This window comes from Chrysoperla carnea, chromosome 2, assembly GCF_905475395.1.
Source record: "Chrysoperla carnea chromosome 2, inChrCarn1.1, whole genome shotgun sequence".
NCBI lineage: Eukaryota > Metazoa > Arthropoda > Insecta > Neuroptera > Chrysopidae > Chrysoperla > Chrysoperla carnea.
The window spans coordinates 6,078,741-6,098,648 of record NC_058338.1 but is presented as its reverse complement, the minus strand read 5'-3'; the positions used below and the strand labels follow the sequence as shown (position 1 = coordinate 6,098,648).

At 28.5% G+C, this 19,908-nt stretch overlaps 1 protein-coding gene across 9 annotated transcripts in view; it reads left to right on the top strand.

Moving 5' to 3' along the window:
• LOC123292321 (serine/threonine-protein kinase MARK2-like) overlaps positions 1–19,908 on the top strand; it is a 109,114-nt gene that overhangs the window by 85,409 nt on the left and 3,797 nt on the right. For 6 of the 9 annotated variants that reach the window (XM_044872937.1, XM_044872943.1, XM_044872934.1 and 3 more), the window contains 7 exons: positions 2,445–2,557; positions 2,858–3,024; positions 3,144–3,355; positions 3,575–3,758; positions 5,126–5,230; positions 5,601–5,698; positions 10,303–10,447. In XM_044872937.1, the coding sequence (XP_044728872.1) occupies positions 2,445–2,557; positions 2,858–3,024; positions 3,144–3,355; positions 3,575–3,758; positions 5,126–5,230; positions 5,601–5,698; positions 10,303–10,447 (1,024 nt within the window). Of the gene's footprint in view, positions 1–2,444; positions 2,558–2,857; positions 3,025–3,143; positions 3,356–3,574; positions 3,759–5,125; positions 5,231–5,600; positions 5,699–10,302; positions 10,448–15,388; positions 15,515–19,908 lie in introns of those variants that run through there. The other 3 variants (XM_044872940.1, XM_044872935.1, XM_044872938.1) reach the window with 3 other exon arrangements.

The following is a 19,908-nucleotide window of genomic DNA, read 5'->3' as shown; positions in this document are numbered from 1 at the left end:
TTGGTAGAAGAGGTAGAAAAAGGAGTTGGCTCTTCTCCGACCACAACTCCATGAACCATTTAGAGCTGTTTAAGAACAGCAGGTGTGCTTTAACGTCATCAGAATTAAGATCGGAGAGATCATCAAAGAAAGGCTGGCTCAAATGAGTCCATATCCTCCCCACTGTGATAGTTCCCACAATAATCGTGATACACTGTCAGGTCCAGGCGTTTAGCCTGCCTTTCGTCTAGCCACTGTCCGATGTACATAGATGTTCTAGCAATTTCTTAATCTAATTAATGAAAACAAAGAATTAGTTTTCCCTTAGATTATAAATTATGTAAAATAAATTAGAATCAGTCCCTCAATTTAGAAAAAAACCTTTTTTAATGTACACACTTCGTAACCATGGGAGATGGGTTCAGAATGTAATCGAAAATAAAAATCCAAAAAACGAAAATCAATGGTTTTCCTAAAAAACTACCTTTTTCCCAATAACTTTTTGAAAATCATGCCTCGTGTTGTCTTTGATTGACTGGGGTACAACAAACGTAATGAAGCTTTTAAGAGGTTTTTTTTATTGTGGGGTGCTCCGAGTGAAGGCTAGCAATTTTAACCATGATCTTTAATCTAGAAGCGTAAGATATATGTAGGGAATAGGCTGAATAATTTAGAAAAAAAGCTATAATAAAAGTTGAATAATATGTGATATTGAATTCTCGAATGTTAAGGCGGTTTATTTTAATTTCGTAGATATATTTTTCTATTTTTTATTTTGTTCGTAAACTTGAAATGTTAATTTGTCTGCATGATAAAATTAATTCGTACCTTGTCAACCATTTTTTAGTGTTATGTCTTGTCAAATGTTTTAGAAACCTTATTATTTTATGTAATAAATATCCATATTTCAAATATTTAATTTATTTTACGTCATACTAAATAAATATTTATTCCAATAATATTAAAATTTCAAATCAATTTAGTTCCTTTTTTATTAATTGCGTTATCTATTTTAATGAATAATTTTTGGAAATTTATTCCAAACTGTCAGTCCAGCACTGGAAAAATATTCAAGATAACGTACTAGAATTTCAGCTCGCTCTCTTTTTTATTTCCTTAGTTATCTTTTTAAAAAATTTTTGGTTATCAATTTAATAGGCGAATATCTGCATGTCTTAAGACTCAAAAAAAAAAGGTTTGTGTTTCCAAACTTATTTGTTCGCTCACGAAGAAACTTTTAGTATCATTTATACATCCTTAAGAGGGTATTCTGTATTCAATAGACTCTAAAAGTTCGTAACTTAAAAATCTTCTTACAGCTATGTCACGTGGTATCTTTTAAATGATTAGCAATATAAAATCAAAATAAAATTTAGTGAGAGTAAAGCTGTTGACGTAAAAAATAAATATTTGAAATATTTTTGTTACATTCTAAAAGCATGAAATGTTGTAGAGTTAACATTTACTCAGTAATAAATTTAACAATTAACAAACGTTTTTTACAAAAACATAATTTTTTTTGCTTAGATTTAACTAGAAATTAGCAATTATGGTCTAACAGACGGAGTAAAATCGATCTTCACCCAACTGACAATCTGATGAGACTTATTTTTTATGAAATTTTATTGATTTTTTTAAACACTCCTATATCATAGTTTTTAATCGAGAAGTGTCCATGGTTAATTTGAATTAAAGTAATTTTAATCAATTTTTTCCATGATCTACTTTTTTGCAGGTAAGCCTATACCATTATTTTTTAATTAAATTGGTATCAGAAGAAATATAATTTAATTGCGAAAATAATGGTATAGGCTTACCTGCAAAAAACTGTTCATGGAAAAAATTGATTAAAATTAATTTAAATAAAAATAGTAATGAACACTTTTCGATAGAAAATCTATGAAAATCTATAAATCAATAAAATTTCAAATAAATATGTCTCATCTGATTATCAAATAGGTGAAGATTGACCATTTACCGTATCCTGTCCTATTAGAATTTTAAATGTCTACTAACAAAATATAATGCTTTTTCGTTTGTTCAATCTACTTCCATGTATTGTGCCTTTCTCTTTCTAAATAAGAAAAAGAAGGATACCGATATATCCGATGTATATCGTTTGAATTCACGATAATTCAGAACATTTCATTTTTACTAACTTCTTCCAGAATTATACAATTTAATAATTTAGCCTAACAAAGCTAGAAAATATAATAGTAGAAAAAATTAACACATCGTAGTTTAATTGGCAAAACGGTCGTATTGATAGCGACAACATTCGTGCTAGGTATCCCAATAGGATGTATGTTTTGCAATTTAGATATTGGCGTTAATTTGGCCTTAACAATTGGGATCTGAAAAATAATATTAAACTTATTACTGACTAAAGTTGCAGTCAATGTTATAGTGTCAACAATTTCATTATGTCATTTATAATCCGTGGATGTATTTGCTTTCTTTTACAGAGGCACTAGTTTGTTTGGGTTATAATAGGAGTGATATTGAAGCGTCATTAGATTCAGCCAAATACGACGATGTATTTGCAACGTATTTACTGCTGGGTCGAAAAAGTACTGATGTAAGTAATTTACAAATTTTCCCCCACAGACTTTGTCTGTAGAATGCTATTGAAATATACGAAGTATTATGTAACGATAATTTATTATAATGAGTGATCCAATTTGAGTTTCCTATTTTTGCGAAACTGTTGAAAATATTCTTAAATTTTCCTTGGAACTGAAATTGGATCACCTCGTAACTTTCTTGAGTCAACAAAAAATAATATAATGTTCATCGTTCTAAACTGACTTACATAATACACGAACGGTCTCTTTTTAAAATTAACAAGATATTAATAAATATTTAAAATATCTTTCAGCCGGAAAGTGATGGATCAAGAAGTGGATCAAGTTTATCATTACGGTATACAGCTGCTGGTGGTGCTGGACAAACAGGTATGCCAAATGCGACCTCAACCGTCCAATCCCCAAGTCACAGAGGCGTACAACGGTCGACGTCTGCAAGTAATGCCAAGCCTAGTCGTCGGTATGTTTCATTCTTATGAAAGATTTAATTTCTAATGATTTTCCCTCAAAATTTGTTGATGGGAAAACATTAGATTATTTTCATTATGAATTTGTTTCATTAAAATATTTTGCCCTCAGGGCATCCAGTGGTGGTGAAACTTTACGTGGAACACCGACAAATAATAATTCAACATCGGGTACTCAAACGAATGCTGTGCCACAAACAGTGTCTGGTTTTAAACGACAAAATACAGTTGATAGTGCCACGATTAAAGAAAATACTCAAAGAATGCAAGCAACAAGACCTGCCAGTGCCACGCCGAAAATTAGTGCAGGAAATATAGATTCAAGTAAGTTTTTTACTATTTATTTTCTATTATTTCGTTTTGGTTAGAGTTGTTCAGAATCTGCGCGCATAGAGAGTGAATAATATTGTGGCCACAGTTTTGAAATGTGCTAAACTCTATAAACAACCTTAAACTTTTAAATCATTGTTAACTCGCTCTATTAAATTTTGCGTTAGTATTTTTTAATGAGGATACTATTTATTAACCGATGTTCTAATAAAGGTTTATCGAGTCCTGTGAAACCTCGAACAACAACAACAACGACAACCCCTGGTAAACCAGCAACGGGAGGCACAAATAAAACGCTTACAAGTGGTGGAAGTGTAGGACGACGATCTACAATTAGTTACGATTCAAAAGCAGCTTCCAACGAAAAAACGAATTTAGCAGTGGGTGATAATACGAGGTATGTTTTACTTTTTATTTTTCTTAAAAATTTTAATAAAACCCATACTTCGTTCACTGAGAGAACAATCTTAACTAAATTAAAATTAACAAATTAAGAGATAGCTTTTCCGTGAACGAAGTATATACTTATATTGTGAAAATATTAAGTACTATTCCCAACTTTTAATTATTTTATCCCCTTTTGTGGTATTTTTCTTCTGAGAAAATTCCCTCTTAGTTGATGTATTTCTTTCACCCTAAAATAAGCTAAGCTATAATTTCTATTAACAAGACATTGAACTCTTTAAATTTACTCTTTGGTGGTGGTAATTCTAAGTAATCAAGCTAACATGCTTAAAAGCATGATCAGTAATCATTTTAAAAATTTCTAAAAACTATGTTGTAATTATCTAACATAATAAGAAAAGCTATTAATAATATTCTTCATTCCCGTCTATCATAGTCTTGCAATTCTTTGCAGTTATATCTGAGTCTTCGATATACCAAGAAAACGTGTGTATGTGTGTTTGTCTGTCTGTGGCATCGTAGCGCCTAAACGGATAAACCAGTTCTCCGTACCCAAAACAACTAAAAAACAGGCTATGATCTTCAAAATCGAATCAGTTTGGAGAAAGCTCTAAGGAAGGCTCTTTTCGTACCCGAAAAATATGTCGGGGGTTTTTAAAATTTTGTGTAAAGAAAAAGAGGATCATTTTTAAGAATATCAAATTAATAAATAAGTTGAAACAAGTGTTATTCTTCTTTTTGACACAATTTTTCAAACGATACTCCGATTTTTCCATTTATTTAATTTGTAAGACAAGTAATATCATAGTTCCCTGTATCACTTCATTTTTCGATTCGGCTTTATCGATTCCTAAACCTTTGTTTGATCAAAGGAGGTACAGGAAATAATGTGATACTGTAGAAAAATATTAAAGTTCCAGTATGAAAGTGGCCCGTTTCTTCTTCATAATCTACATCAGTTTCAAGAACCTTAATATGTGTCTTAGAGTCTCGTTTCAATTTCTATGGAATTTTCGTCATTTTTCTTCATTAAATTGATGGATTTAGTGAGGGGTACATAATTGAACTTATAGCCGTCTTAAATCTTTTTCGGCTGAAATTTCTAACAATTTCTAAGCTCGTCTGTATCTCAAGATGTTTTTGCTATCACCTGAACTACCTTCTTTTCTAAAAACTATGGAGTGTTAGTTAGTCTACGGCCCCCACACTTTACCAAACTAAAAAGAGAATGTCATTTTTCAAATTTCGATCAATTAAATGAATTTTCAAAATAATTGGAATATTATTAGAATTATTAAAATGAATTAACAAACAAGGAACTAACCGCATGTATGCATGTATTGCTTTATTATCGCACAGTACAACTGCCAGTGATTCTCTGCGACCTGCTAAAGGACACGTCAAATCCGCGTCTATCAGTGCCGCTACAAATCCAGACCCAAATGTAGATCCATTAAGACAAAGGTAATAACCATCCATCCATTTATTATTAATCAATATAATTTTTATTTCGCTTTTCGTTATAATTTTCATTCTTCTTATTAACATTTTCTTTTTTGAATTTTCTTTTGCACCATATTCAAATGTTGTAACACCATAATTATCATAGCAACAAAGAAATGTATTTTGCTACTTGCCAAGGAAATTTGAATTGTCTTCACTTAAAGTTTTTGATAAGTAATTTGATTTTAATTTTTTATGTAACTTTTTTTGAAACTAAAATTTTTACTACTTTGAGACAAAACAAATTTTCAGAAGTAATTTTTCAGTTGCATTAGATAATATTTATTTTCGTAAAAAAATAAAAACTCAATAAAAACATTTATTTTTTTAGTTCTGTGGTAAATAGGGCCGCAATATCACCAGTGGTAAATAGTACAAGGCAGCCTCCATTCCCACGGAATGTACCATCAAGGAGTACTTTTCACTCTGGTAAGGATTAAAATATTTTTTAAACATAAAATTTAATTTGTATAAAATATATAAAAAAAGAAATTCGACATTTTATATAAAACACAAAAACTATTATATAATTCGAAAACAAAAAATTAATTATAATATCATTTTTATTTTTGAGAAATCTCTCGGTTAGCAGGAATATTCCCGGGATCCGCTGTTAATCGGGGGAAATCACTAGACTTAAAAGATAACAGTACGTTTATAATTTTTTGTTGTACATCTACTTCTTCTGATCGATGATATATTTTTATTTTTTTTTGGATTTTGTTGAAATTTTTTAATTTTTTTGTTTATATTGATTTTAATTAATCATTTTTCATAATTATTATTTTAGTACATTATTTAGTTCAGTGTGATTGATGATGATTGTTATAAATAATCTACGTAAATAGAATATTTTTATATAGGTCTGGGGTCAGGCGTAGTATTTAACAGTATTTAAGTCGTGTCAAACTATTTTTTCCCATGACAAAGTTGATTAGAAAAATTTTTAATTGCTCGGGAAAATTTAAATTTGTTGATTTTTCATTAAAGACGATATTTAAATAAAAGGATAATTGAATAAAAATGCAAAAATTATTTTATCCGACGCTCCACATAACAGGGTGTCCGTCAATCACCACTACCATGAAAAATAAGGTGACGACCAACGGGAACTTATTTATTCGTATGTAGGATAAATTGATTTTTGCATTTTTGAAGTTATGAAAAAAAATGATGAGAGTGAAAGTTTTTTATAACATCCTGAAGTTGTCACAATAGACAAAGATTAATAGATAAAAAAAAAAGTGTCATCTACGAACACAATAGATAAGTTAACTGAAGTATGTATTATTTGTTTACATTATTTATAAATTATTATATTTTTTATTACCGAAGAAGTATAACTTTATGAGCAACCTTGATTTTCAAATTTCCAGCCGTTGTGAAATGATTTTCAAACATTATTAGGCCCCAGACCTAACATTTTATTTGTTGGATAATTGTTATTGTTATTTAACATAATTTTTACGCATACTTTGTAAAAATGTTTCGATCTACCCATTCTACAAATTCAAGCAGATCTTAGTCAAATTGCGATTTTAATTTGAGTGATTTGAATTGTGCAAACTGTCTTAGTTGTAAGAACCGCTGTAACGTACGCCCGATTATATACAAGGTGTTGACTATAATTGATTGCAGAACTCTTGACTTCCTAAATACGCTTAATAAGACTATGGATAGAAATTTAAGATATTGACATCCTTTTTTGTCTGTCGTCTGATATCCTGATTTCAATTTTTTGTTGTAAGTTGTAAGAATTCGATTCAATCTTCGAATAACGTTACAAATATCCAAGAAATAAAGTTAAAAAATATTTCGAACAACAAATAGCATGTTTTTCATAAACTATTGATTCATTTTGTAAACAATTGAACAATTTTTGGATTTTTTTCAACTTGTTCGTTAATTTTTTTTGGTAATTTTTGGAAATAATTATTTTGTAATATAAAATTTTGTATATACAAGTATTGCACCCCGATGCGATGAATTTTTTAAAATTAACACATTAACAATTATAAAATTATATCGTTATTTGTTGTAATCAAAATGTATGGTCTTGTATACAGGCTTTGACTTTCTGTGAGAATTAGAGAAGTTTCGAAAAATCTTGGAAACTATTCAACATTAAAGTGAATTTGTATGTGTTTGGATTTTACTTATCTTAAAAGATGATTTTGACCCAAATCAAAAATAAATTTTTCGTAATTTTTTCGGTTCTACCGGTGCTTAATTTTTGGAATTACATCGATATTCTTAAAAAACACCCAGAAATCAAAAAATTTTCTATTTTTTTAATAAATAAAGTAAAGGAAACCTAAAAGACATAAAAATTCAGTTCATTTGACAACTAAATGAGGAGTTACCAAAATCTCATACGAAGGAGGTGGTTTTCAAACAATTTTTTTGAAAATATTTATCTAATAGTCAAACGAATTTGAGTTTTGTGCCTTTTTGTGCCTTTGGGCCGCAATTTTCTAGAAAATCTAAAATTCGAGATATTCGTCCTGCAAGATATCTTCTATTCCTCTTAAGTTTGAGCAATAAGTTTCAAAAAAAGCTTCATTTGAAATGTCAGCACCTGTTTACTCGATTATGATTTCTAAAAATATGAATTTTACTCTCTTACACAACTGATTAAACTCACACACCGATTTTCTTACGAACAATTATAATTAAAATTTTCTTGATAAAACAGAATTACTAAAACACAATCAATTGGCTGAACAAAAATTAAAAATATGGAAGGCTTAATATTTAGTGGAAAATCTCTGTAATTAGTATTATTCGAATTCACAATTTACAAAAGTAAAAAAGTTTTAAATCATTTTATTTTCATATTCGACTTTAGGGGTGGTCCTAAAAAGTTTAAAGAATGTTGCGAGATTTTTATGTGGTGCTCCTTCCCAGAATAAATAAAATCTTATTCGTATTAAATCTTTTCGCCCTTTTGTGCATGCTTAGACAAACTAACACTTGTCAAAACCTCGTAAAATTAAAAAAATTAAGAGATGCGTAACGTTTTCTTATGACTGCTTCTGGTTCGGGGGTACCAGTCTCACAACCCTAGGGCTACCACTATTCGAATTTTATCAGTTTTAATATTTCGCTATATATTTTTGTGTAAACTTTCTTTCTAAAGTAATTTTAGTATTAGAAAATCGAATTCAAGACAGTATTGCTTTGCATTCTTTGTGCATTGTGATATATAAGGATATTTTTTCAGCTTTCATAAGAATAATTTTACTACTTTTACTATTTTTATTTTTTTTATTTAAAATGGCTAAATGCATGTCTCAAATAAAAAAGATATTCCTATTCTTTATTTCTTTCTATTACATAGCCATGTTGTATAGATTTTTTATCACCAGTAAATTTTATAAATATTGCTTGTGCTTGCGAAAAAAAAACAATTTTCACTTGATGTAAAAAAAATCAATGTTTATCCTTTGAATTTCATCACACCCCGATTAATAAGGTTATTCGAAAAATATTATGATTAAATATTAGTACAAAGTTTATAACCGACAGTACATATCTAATATACCATTTTTCTTCGAGCTACGTATCAAATATTAAAGTTTAACAGAGAGGGGTAGAGGGGGTATTTTAAAATTTCATATGTATTGTCGGTAATTTTTAAACGTAACAAAATTAAACACAAAACACGCTGCTTTTTACACCAAACACAATTATTTTTAAATGTATATTTTATCAGAAAAAGTCCTTTTGTCAATTTTCATTGGCTGGACAGAAATCTCAGACGTATAATTGAAAATAATAGGTCATTTATCAGAGAGTATAATTATCGTTGTGAATACCTAAATTCCTAGACGCTTCTAAAAATGGGTGTCCGTTGTAGCAGGGATCCATATGCTATAGGGATTATTGATTGAACGTATCTCGAAACGATTGACTTTGAAAAGATAAACTCAAATATTTCAGGAAGATTAGATCATAATTTACCGCTCAAATCACGGGATTAACATCGTTGGACTTTTAACTTTAAAATTTGTTTAACTCTAAGTCCAATATCCTCGCGACCACTGACGCCAAACTTTAAAGCTTATAGTATCAACGAAACTTCTTACTTTTTGCATTAATTTTGGGACCTTTTTTCGGAGATTCTGGCGAGAAATGATTTTTAAGTAAAATTATTCCAAAGTATTTCCAAGGAACTGCCCCCATTAAACATGCCTATTTCCTCTGATACCTGGCCTATAAACGATGAACAGCAGATTTTAAATAACATTCAGATTCTGTTAAGTATTATTTTGTCTTCCTCAGAATGGTTCAGATTATTATTAAACATCTTCTAACAAATCAAATTAGTTTGGGCATGTTTTTTTATACACAAAATTCCTTTTCAAAATGTGACACTATGCCCAAAAATAAACTCCTCCGTTAAGTCATAAATTTTTGTTTTATTTAGTTCAGTGTGTGTATTTTATATTTTAACGGTACAAGAATGATTTCTTTGTAAATTTTAATTTGATATGATCTTTATTTTTAAGTAGATAGTCAAATTAACCACAAAAATAGCAGTTTGTTTACGATCATGTACACTTACTTCCTTCCCAATATTTTCCCAATAAATGTAAAAAGTTGTTTGTAATAATAAGCCATATGCCAAGTTTCAAATTGTCAAAACTCGGTTTGATGACATTCAGAATTATGGTCATTATATCCGGAAGTCATTATTAGCGATATACAGGGTGCTTTTTTAAGTTGATATATGCTTAAAACTCGAAAAATAACTTTTATCGATAAAAATGCTTCAAGCGAAAAATGTTGGATGTGTTCAAGCTCAATGAAAATCTCACTCTACTCCATAACTGAATAACTAAATAAAATTCAACCTTCTCTGAAGAAAAATGAAAGTTCGGTCGTGAGACGACAAACCTAAAATTAGGGTTGGGGTTCTGGTCTGTTTTATATTCCCTCAATTTTTATGTAATTTGTGTGTACATTATCGTAATAATAACTGTACAATTTTAAAAAATGATGAAATATTAATATAAAACAAAAATTTCCAGGTCAAACTCGAGCGCGAAATAATACAATGGGTGGTCCAGGCGGTGGTGGAATGTATGGTGGCCATGGAATGGCTGGTGGTGATTCACCACATTCAACACGACCTACGTCATTTTTTTCGAAAATTAGTTCACGTTTTAGTAAAAGGTAAGAGTCAATTTTTTAATTATTTAAATAAATACATTTTTAATTTTTTTATGAAAAACAAAACGGATTGTATTACATAAATTAAAAATACGTACAATGTTTGTGATATTGCAAAAAAAAAAACCGCTTTTAAAGCTTTGTATTTGAGCTTTTCGAGCTTTAAATTTCATATTTCTAATAAATACTACAGAAAATATTTCATTTGATCATCTTATCATCTTTTGCTTTTCTAGAGATATGAAAACAATAGATATGGCTTACCATAAGTAAAAAAATCGCATAATAGACAGGGTCAATCGTGAATTCCAGATTATTATGCGGTTTTATTCCTTAATTAGTCATTAAGGCGCAACACCTTCTGCGCCCTCTATTTCAAAAATGGTTCAACATACAAAAAAAAGTTTCAGGCAAAATTTGTAGAAAATTTTATCCTCTACAACTTTTATAATAAATGTGAATACGATGGAAGGCTGATTTTCGAGACCTTTGATCTTGAATATCTAACGAAGCGCGCGCGTGATCATATGTGACTTTTAAGACAACATTTGTACCATCAAAATTAAGGTTTGCACAAAAATTCAGCTTATTGCGTTAGATTCCGAGGTGGATCACTTATTTTGACTAAGATTATCGGGTTTAAAACCTCTCATAAAATAAGTTGAATAATATTATTGGATTTCCATTTCCATAGAAATGATTTTGTAAATATCACAAACATTAAAATAAACTGGCCTTGAAATAATTTGAATGTAGGGATGCACAATGTTTCATTATTATTATTTATTTTATTATTTTTTAATTTATTATTTAAGTCAAAGCTGATTAATCATTTTATTTTATTTTAAATAAGTATATAAAATAGATTTTTTTATAAAATCTTTGGATGATTTGTTTTCTTCGTCTTGGCTCATGTGATTTTATTTTGATTTTGATTTTTTAGTAATTATTTGTATTTATTTTTTGAATTAGCACTTTTATTTCCAATGGTTAGTAGATTAATGTTTTTATTTTATTTGTATAGCTTTAAATGTGATTAAGTATATAGTAGAATGTATTTAAGTATACAGATAATAAGTAGTCGTAAATAAGTGGCCTTAAAGTGGATAAGTAATATTTATTAAAAAAAAAATTATTACTTAAAGTGCGAAATAATAAGACTAGGTCTTCCACATCACTAAACAGCCAGGGGTATCCTTTACGAAACGCAAGCTACTCCTGATTGAAACCATCCCAAGATAGACGAATATTAAGTGGGGAGAGGATCGAACTTGTGGTACTGCCAGGCAAAATATATGGTCAGAGTGCAATCGGATGCATTCCAGAAATATTACTCTTTTCCATTGACCGCTATATGCAATATAACATGACTGTACAAGGACAGCCTGGGTCATACGACCTCTCGGAGTTGAAACCTGTTGGAGACTATATTTCTTTTGATTTTCTTGAACAGCTTCAAATGGTTAAAGGGGTAGCGGATCTTTGCGTCACAATGAATCCTAGAGTATATTGTTGATTTTTCTTAACTAAATAGATATTAATGAGATACTACTGAGGGTGTTAATTGCTGGAAAGCAGAAGGGCAGTGGCTGTAGAATCTACAATTCGCTGAGGAATTTGTATTAAGTTATCTATCCAGACAACTAACCCGAAAATGATGCGTATACCAATTGATATTTGTAAGACATGATGTCCCAGGAAGTATTGACCACGACCTAATTTGTTGAAAAATATAGACTTTTTTAGAAATTTTAGAATGATTTCATACTTTACTGTATTTCGCACTTTAATATACCAAAAATCTACACGAAGAAACATAAAAACAAAAAACAATCACCAGTTAAGGGCCACTTCGGATTCTCTTCTTATAGCTAAAATTTTAAAATTGCATTTTATCTCAACAATTATTTCTATTGAACACTTGTTAACTGCCCTTTAATAAGAAACTTAGAGCTTTGTAATCACATATCAATAGGAAGGTACACAAAAGAAAATTTATATTTCGTCTTTTATTAAGTTAATTTGATTGATTCTAGATGGCAGTATATGCGAATTATTCAATTTTTCTTCAGCTTTTAATTTATCGAAAATCGTTAACCTATCATTTACTTCTTTACAAATTTAATATGATCATGTCATTTTTCCATTTTCATTACGTCATCATCTCTAATTCACTAATTAAACAAATATTTTCTTAGAAGATTAGTCTAGGGTTTTAGTACCAAGAAGCATGTTTATATTTTATAAATGTTTTTCTAAAACAGTTCGTGAATTTTTAAATAATAAATAAGATATTTGACTAATATGATTTTTGTCACCCTAAAAAACACTGCCCCATAGTTTTCCACATCTAATAATTAACACCTGTAGATATATCAGCTCGTATAAGAATCCTTTCAAATTTCCTTATAAATAGATTGGGAGTCTGTAAGAAAGAGAAGAAAGATTTATAAAATCTAACGAATGTCCTAGAATGCAAGTAAAATCTGATAAGATTAATGTGTATTATTTCGCGTGTCTTAGATCACCCGTTTGCTTATTTATAAAGAATAACTTTCTAATTTAATGCGTTCAACCAATATTTGTCAATTATAAATCAGAGTGAGGTTTTAATTGAACCTGCAAATTTAGAACGAATTCGATGCTGGTATAAGATTTGTGCCTTTGAAATTCGTTTGAAGCGTTTTCTTCGGTTAAATTTATTCATCGAGCTTCAAGCATATGTCAACTTGAAAAAGCACCCTGTTTTTTCAATATATTTGACATAAAATTCTGTGGTTATGTTTCTACATTATATTTTAATCTAATTTAATAATTCTCTTCCCAGTCGAAACTGGACCTTGAAAATATATCCAATCAATGTGACTGGCCGTTTGACTATAAAGAAATTTCAATTTTCACATTGAAAAATATATTTTGAAATTTATAGATGTTTAGGTGATCTAAGACCCAAAATACTAAGATTCCAAAAGAGATTGATACATTCATTTTGATCTTTCAAAATTACTACCCGTATTTACTTATACCCCCCTTGTTAACAGTTAAACCCATAAAATATTACTTGAAAGAGATGCTGATATGAATCCTTTAAGTTTAAGAGGACCAGTCAACTATCCTATCACTTTTTTAGTTTTTTTTTTTTTAATTTTAGATAATTAAACATTAATTATTCCTAATACTGTTATTATGTTTTAGTTTTGAATTCGCTTTATTCCATAAAGCAAGATTTGTACTATCCACTTTAAGGTAATCATAAAATATTCGACACAAAGTAATTTTTGAGATCAGTATTTTGTGCTTTCATATTTTTGAATAAAAAAAAGTACGCAAATTGAATGCTACGCTTCTCTGTTACACATATAAACACTTTTAAAAAAACGTTCTGCTACCATTTGACTCATATTTTTTTCATTTTTGGAATCAAGAAATTCTGAGTACTTCGATTACGATAATAGATAAAGGACATAAAGGTCTAAAGAGCGATCAATTATTTCCTAAATTCTAAAATTTTTCTCTATACAATTTGCCTCTAAAATCGGTATCCTACGTAAGGAGCCATACATAAATTGCTCGTTAAGGGGATTGGAGGTAATCCATAAAAGGTGACATCATGGGACCAAGGCCAGGGAGAGTCAAGTCCTATCGTTCCTCGAATCCGTTGTCTGTCAGACAAGTGCCACCGTACGACTTTTTATCAATTTTATTAAATATTTTTTGAATGAAAAAAAAGTTTGAAACTGCTGCTTTAATTAATTTATTTTTAAATATAAAATTAAAAAATATGTGACGTCACACCAAAGGGAGGAGCCTGTGACAAGAACGGAGGAGGACCTGTGATAAGATCGGGGGAGGGGTCAATAAAGCATAAAATTTGTGTGGCCTAATTTATGGATGGTCCCAAATCGATGTCATCATCACAATTTATGGATCTAAGGCGCTAGGCTTAGCAGATGACTATGAAGCTCTCTTCCCATGTTTGTATTGGGGTAAAGCATCATCTGCTCGAAGTTATTTTTACTCCGTTTCTTTTAACTCGTAGTGTCTGCGTGTCTGGTTGTCTGCCAAAAAAAACTTTGGGTTGATTTTTAACCCTTTTCTCGTGATCAATCTTTCACTCTAAGAATATTACGATAAAACTCATTAAAAGTAGATTCGAGATTGCTATAATCGTGGAATCCAGTATAGAGCTTTATTCTCCATTTCACTGAAAAGTTTGACTATTTTAACAGAAATATTTTTTAAACCGAAACAGAAGGAAAGTCTTGATGCTTTACTTTTCAAAAATAAACAACATTTGTTTAAAACCAAGAATTAAAAGTTTATTATTTTTGGAAAGAAATAAGTAAGCTCGATGTTCGAAGAAATTTTTTTCTAGAAGATTTAAAGAATGTGAGCCACTCAAAATATGGTACAGAACGTAACCCTTAATAAATGTGTGTATGTGTGTATGTTCGTAGAAATTATCTAAACAAAAAAACCGTAGTAATTTTATTATTTTGCATGCAATTAAACTTTAAAAAGCGTAATAACTAGTCTAATTAACATATAATTAAGTTAAATTTTTTTTTATTTGTAGAGAAATATTTTAACATTGTGCATCCGACTAAAAAAAAAACACACCTTAAAAAAAATACTCTTTTCTCGGGTCCTCTCTCTTAATTGCAAAAAGTTCATAATTAATATAAATGCCAAATTGATAAATCCCACAGTGTTAAAAAAAGACAAAAGATAAACAGCGTTCCTCGAATTTTATTTTCCCTTTTTTTTTTACACAAATCATTTTTCAATCTCACTTCATAAATTAATAAAATACATTGTGCATCGCTACTACTACTCTAATTAATTTAATTTAATTTAATTTATTTTAATTTATTTTTTTTTATGTTTTCGTGACATTTTTTAATTAAAATAGTGATTATCATTGTCTCTATTTGTTTATCTTAGGATCAACTAACAACTTCGTGTTCGTAATATCGTTCCTTCTTCTTCAAATCCGTTTAAAAATAAAATAAATAAAGTTGAAGAATTCATTATTGGAAAACACAAAACTGCCCTGTGGGATCTATCATTTTGCATTCATTTAAACAAAAAAATAAAAATTTATTGAGTTTATTTTTTATTATAACAAATAATTGCATTACAATTTGTTTTTTTCTTTTTTTAATTCCAAAAATGAGATAAAAAATATTTAGACTGTATTACAAGTGTTTTTAAGTAGAACGTTTTTTATTTTGATTACTGTTAAAATATTGATTCATTAATATTTATTTAAATGTATTTTCTAATTATTTAAAAGAAACAATTACGTTGACATAATTTTTGATTTGTTTAGATATATTTGTTGATTACATTTCGAAAACGGGGATATTTATCACTTTTTTTTTTTTAAATTGCCAGTTGATTCGTTTAAGACCGAGCCTATGACGAATTAAGCACAAATATCGACACCTCATTCAGTGTTCAGAGTAAAATTGAAAGTTTCCTTAAAATTCGAAACATCGGAGACAATGCGAAAATGTGCCAAATGCATTTTGAAATTTTTATTAGCTGAAAAACGCTTCCGATACATTTTTCTAGACATCATTCTGAATCTAACTAGCTCACACGTATTTTTACGCCTTGTATTTCTATATTTCTCCAATTCGAACTTGTTAACTAGAATATTGACATTCATTTTTGCTTCTTCATAATTTTCCGGAGTAAACCATAAAAAATGGCTATGTTACAGATGACACTATGAATGAACTATTTGAATAATTAGCTAAATTTTTAATTAATTTGGGTTTTATAGTAAGTAAATTAGTTAGTTCCTATATTTAGCATTTATTTTAATGAAAAGCTTTAAACTTTTTTTTTATATCTTTAAATATATTGTAAACGCTTTAAACTTCTTACGTCTTTAACTGTAATTACTGAACAAAGTTAAAAATATCGCATTTTTGTTTTCTAAGTATATCACTTAATAAATAACGTTTAAGATTAATCACAACTTACTAAAAAATAATTATCGAAGAAGCTCCATTCGATGAAGAAGCCTTTAATTTCTAGTAATTCCTCTTTAATATAAAGCAATTTAATTTTCACTACTTTACACCTTTTTAAGATTTTATATTTAACAAATAATATGAAAGAGGTTATGAACTTGATACGGTGATTATTCCTTAAAACGCGACTTTGCAATAATTTACACGAACGCTTTATAAGTTCTCGTTCTACACGAAGATTTGTAAAATATCAAATATATCTAAGCAAATCGTAATAATACAATCAAATTATCTCCATCCAAAAATTGCTTAATTAGTGTTTATATTAATTATGTACTATAAAAAAAAAAAGCCTTGTTTGAAATTTTCAATTATATGGGCCTCGTTTTGAAATTCTTAAAATTGTATGTTTTTTTTTTTTTAATACAAAAATGGAAACCGTACATACATTCTTAAATTTTTAGTAAAACGAGTCCGTATAATTAATATTTCAAAACATAATCGTAATTTTTGTTTAATTTTTTTTTTGTTACAAACAAAACGTAATTAGATTGTAGGGGTGTAAAATTAGAAAATTTTTTCCTATTTTTTTTTCTATTTTGCCAAAATGTCGAAATTTAAAGAGACACGACAAAATTTATATTCTAATTTGATTTTTGTGCAATGATATTTTTTAAGTGTTTATATATATTTACATATTTTTTCAGATTGAGAATTTTTAAACCGGAGAGCTAGTCATGAATTTAATTGATTATGATGTGGAAAAAACTTTTAAAATGATTTGGCAAGGAATATAACTTATAACAAAAATCTGGAAGTTTGGGCTAGACAGGTTCTAACACAAATATACTTATTGCTTATATTCAGATACTGTCAGACGGGTTATTTGCTTGACAGGTTCTTCTTTGGTCTAATATGGCATTAAACTGAAAAAATACGATGCAAGTCAATAACTTTCGAGGAAAAAACATTTTAATATTTTTACAGCAACTGAATATTTCATAGAATCGTTTTTCTCAACAAATCTTAGATTTGTTATATTTCTAAATATTCTCTGCTAAAACATGATGAAAAAAGTGATTCTACATTAAGATCGTTTAAATTCAACACTGGCTCTCGGACTATCGTTTTTTGTAGAATGTACAAATTATGTTTTTTTTTAAACTATCTAAACTTCGTATGAACAGTTTTTTTTATATATTTCTTATCAGGAATGATATAACAACAGTATTTAATTTTTTAAGAACGTTTGGCCAATCTATTTTTCTTTCGAAAAATTAAAAATGCTAGCTAGAAATTGGCTGTCTTTAGAAAGTAATTTCTATTAAATTGGAATTTTATTCTTCAAGTATTGATATTTACTTATTTGCTGCAAGTCTTTTTTTATCGTGTTATTGACAACCAAAACTTCTATTTTCCAGTTTTATTGATAATTGACTGAATGAAAACTTGGTAATCGAAGAATATTCGATAAACTAAAGAAATGACGTAGAGTGACGTCATTATGTTTAAACGTTCCTTACTTGTATTAAGTAGTTACTGCCTTTTAAGTTGTAAAAATTTTTAGAAAGAAAACTATTTGAAATAAGTGGGAGACAATCAGAACGCAAATGTTCTGAAGGGTCCGTTCATTTGAAATGTTTTATCACAATTAACCAAGGACAAAATTCTTCTTTCTTGACAATATGAAAAAAAGACAAATACACTCTCCTGCAGATTAAATCAAAACTTGAAGAAAAAAAGTTTCATTATGATAGAAATTAATTTGATTTTAGGCAGCCAATTTTTTAATAAAATTCTTCAGGCCAAAAAAGTGACAGGAATTATTTAAGACTGTATATAGTTATAAATAAATATATAAATATATATATAAAAAGTATTAATTTTTAAGTTTAAAAAACTAATGTTAAATAGTTAGGTATTATTACAAATTTAAAAAAAAATAAAATCAAAAACTTTAGATAAATATGTTAAATATTTTGAGAAATTTAAAAAATAAATATAAAAAATTTGCATGTGTTGTATATATTAGATAAAACAAATTTCTTACTAAATAAATTAAAAAAAGGTTTATCCACATTTATTAATTCGAGAAAAAAGATCAAATCCAAAGATTTAAGACGAAATTTTTTAAAATATTTTTATTACTTCGTTTTTTCTGCATAAAATTTAAAAAAAAAAGTTCTATAAAGTAATATAAAAAAAAAATTTACTGCCAGGACGTTGAGCAATCAAAACTGCACAGAATGTATAAATTTCTTTTTAATATATTATATAGGAAAATGTAATATTAATACAAAATATTTTTTCATCGATATTTATATTAAAACTAAATCGCCAACTTACTCGAAAACAAACAAAACGGTAATTAGATTAGATGGGACAAAATTAGATTGCTAAATTATTCGATAATAAACAAAACGCAATATTACAAATTATAAATAGTACACGTCTTAATAATTAATGATTGTACGCCATTTCGACAATTTGCTTTACGATGATAATTGTTCAATCAGAGTATTTTTTGCTTACCAGAAAGGAAATCGCGAAAAAAAATAAAAATTTGAGAAGCTTTTATGTAGTAAGCACTAATATACCAAAAAGTACTCTAATAGGGGAAATTTAAAAATTTGTGTTCAGTCTTTAGTATTTATTTTATCGTTTTTGTCGTGTTTGAAACACTTCTTGTAAGCGTTTTACACCTCTAGGCACGGCATTTAAAAAAATATTTGTACTTCAAAATTTTAATTTTACTGCACAATAAAATATATACCGCATTGACAAAGGAGTGCTGTAGTAAAAGTTACGGTAAAATTCGTTACACCACTGATGATAAACAGGAAACGGCAGCTTCATTTAGTAACAAATCATACCGTCGACTTGAAAAAATTTTTAAAAAATACTCTTTCCTCTCACAGTCTTATTTCAATGGCTATATTCTAAATTAGGGATGTACAATCAATACCGTCCAATTCATTAAAAATTAATCAAATAAAATGCCATGGTTTTGGACAGTAATGTTAATAATAACAGTAACGGATAGACCAGCTTTTGGTTCCGACTGAAAATAGACTCGGATTTAGGCTCCAATAATCCCACCATAAACTTAAGTACTCGAACTGCATATAACTAAAAATTAAATCTTTTAGAAGCTATTGCTGTACAATGATCGTAAATTCTTCCCATCATATAAAGGAAAAACTGTATTAATATTACAAAAATTTCAGAAAACCAACTTTATAAAAAAAAAATGTTTTTCAAAATAATAATGCATTTCTATTTTTATTATTCAAGTGTTCATTTTTTTTTAATTAAAAAAATATGAATATAAATGGTCCGGGAGATCGCCAGGAAATAATAATGGCTGCGTCGAGCTTTTAATACCAGTCGGAAATATCGTCATATCAACCGTTTTTAACCAAAACTCGATCTCGTCTTCTAATTTTCATCCACCTGACTTTTTTTGGCATGCCTACATCG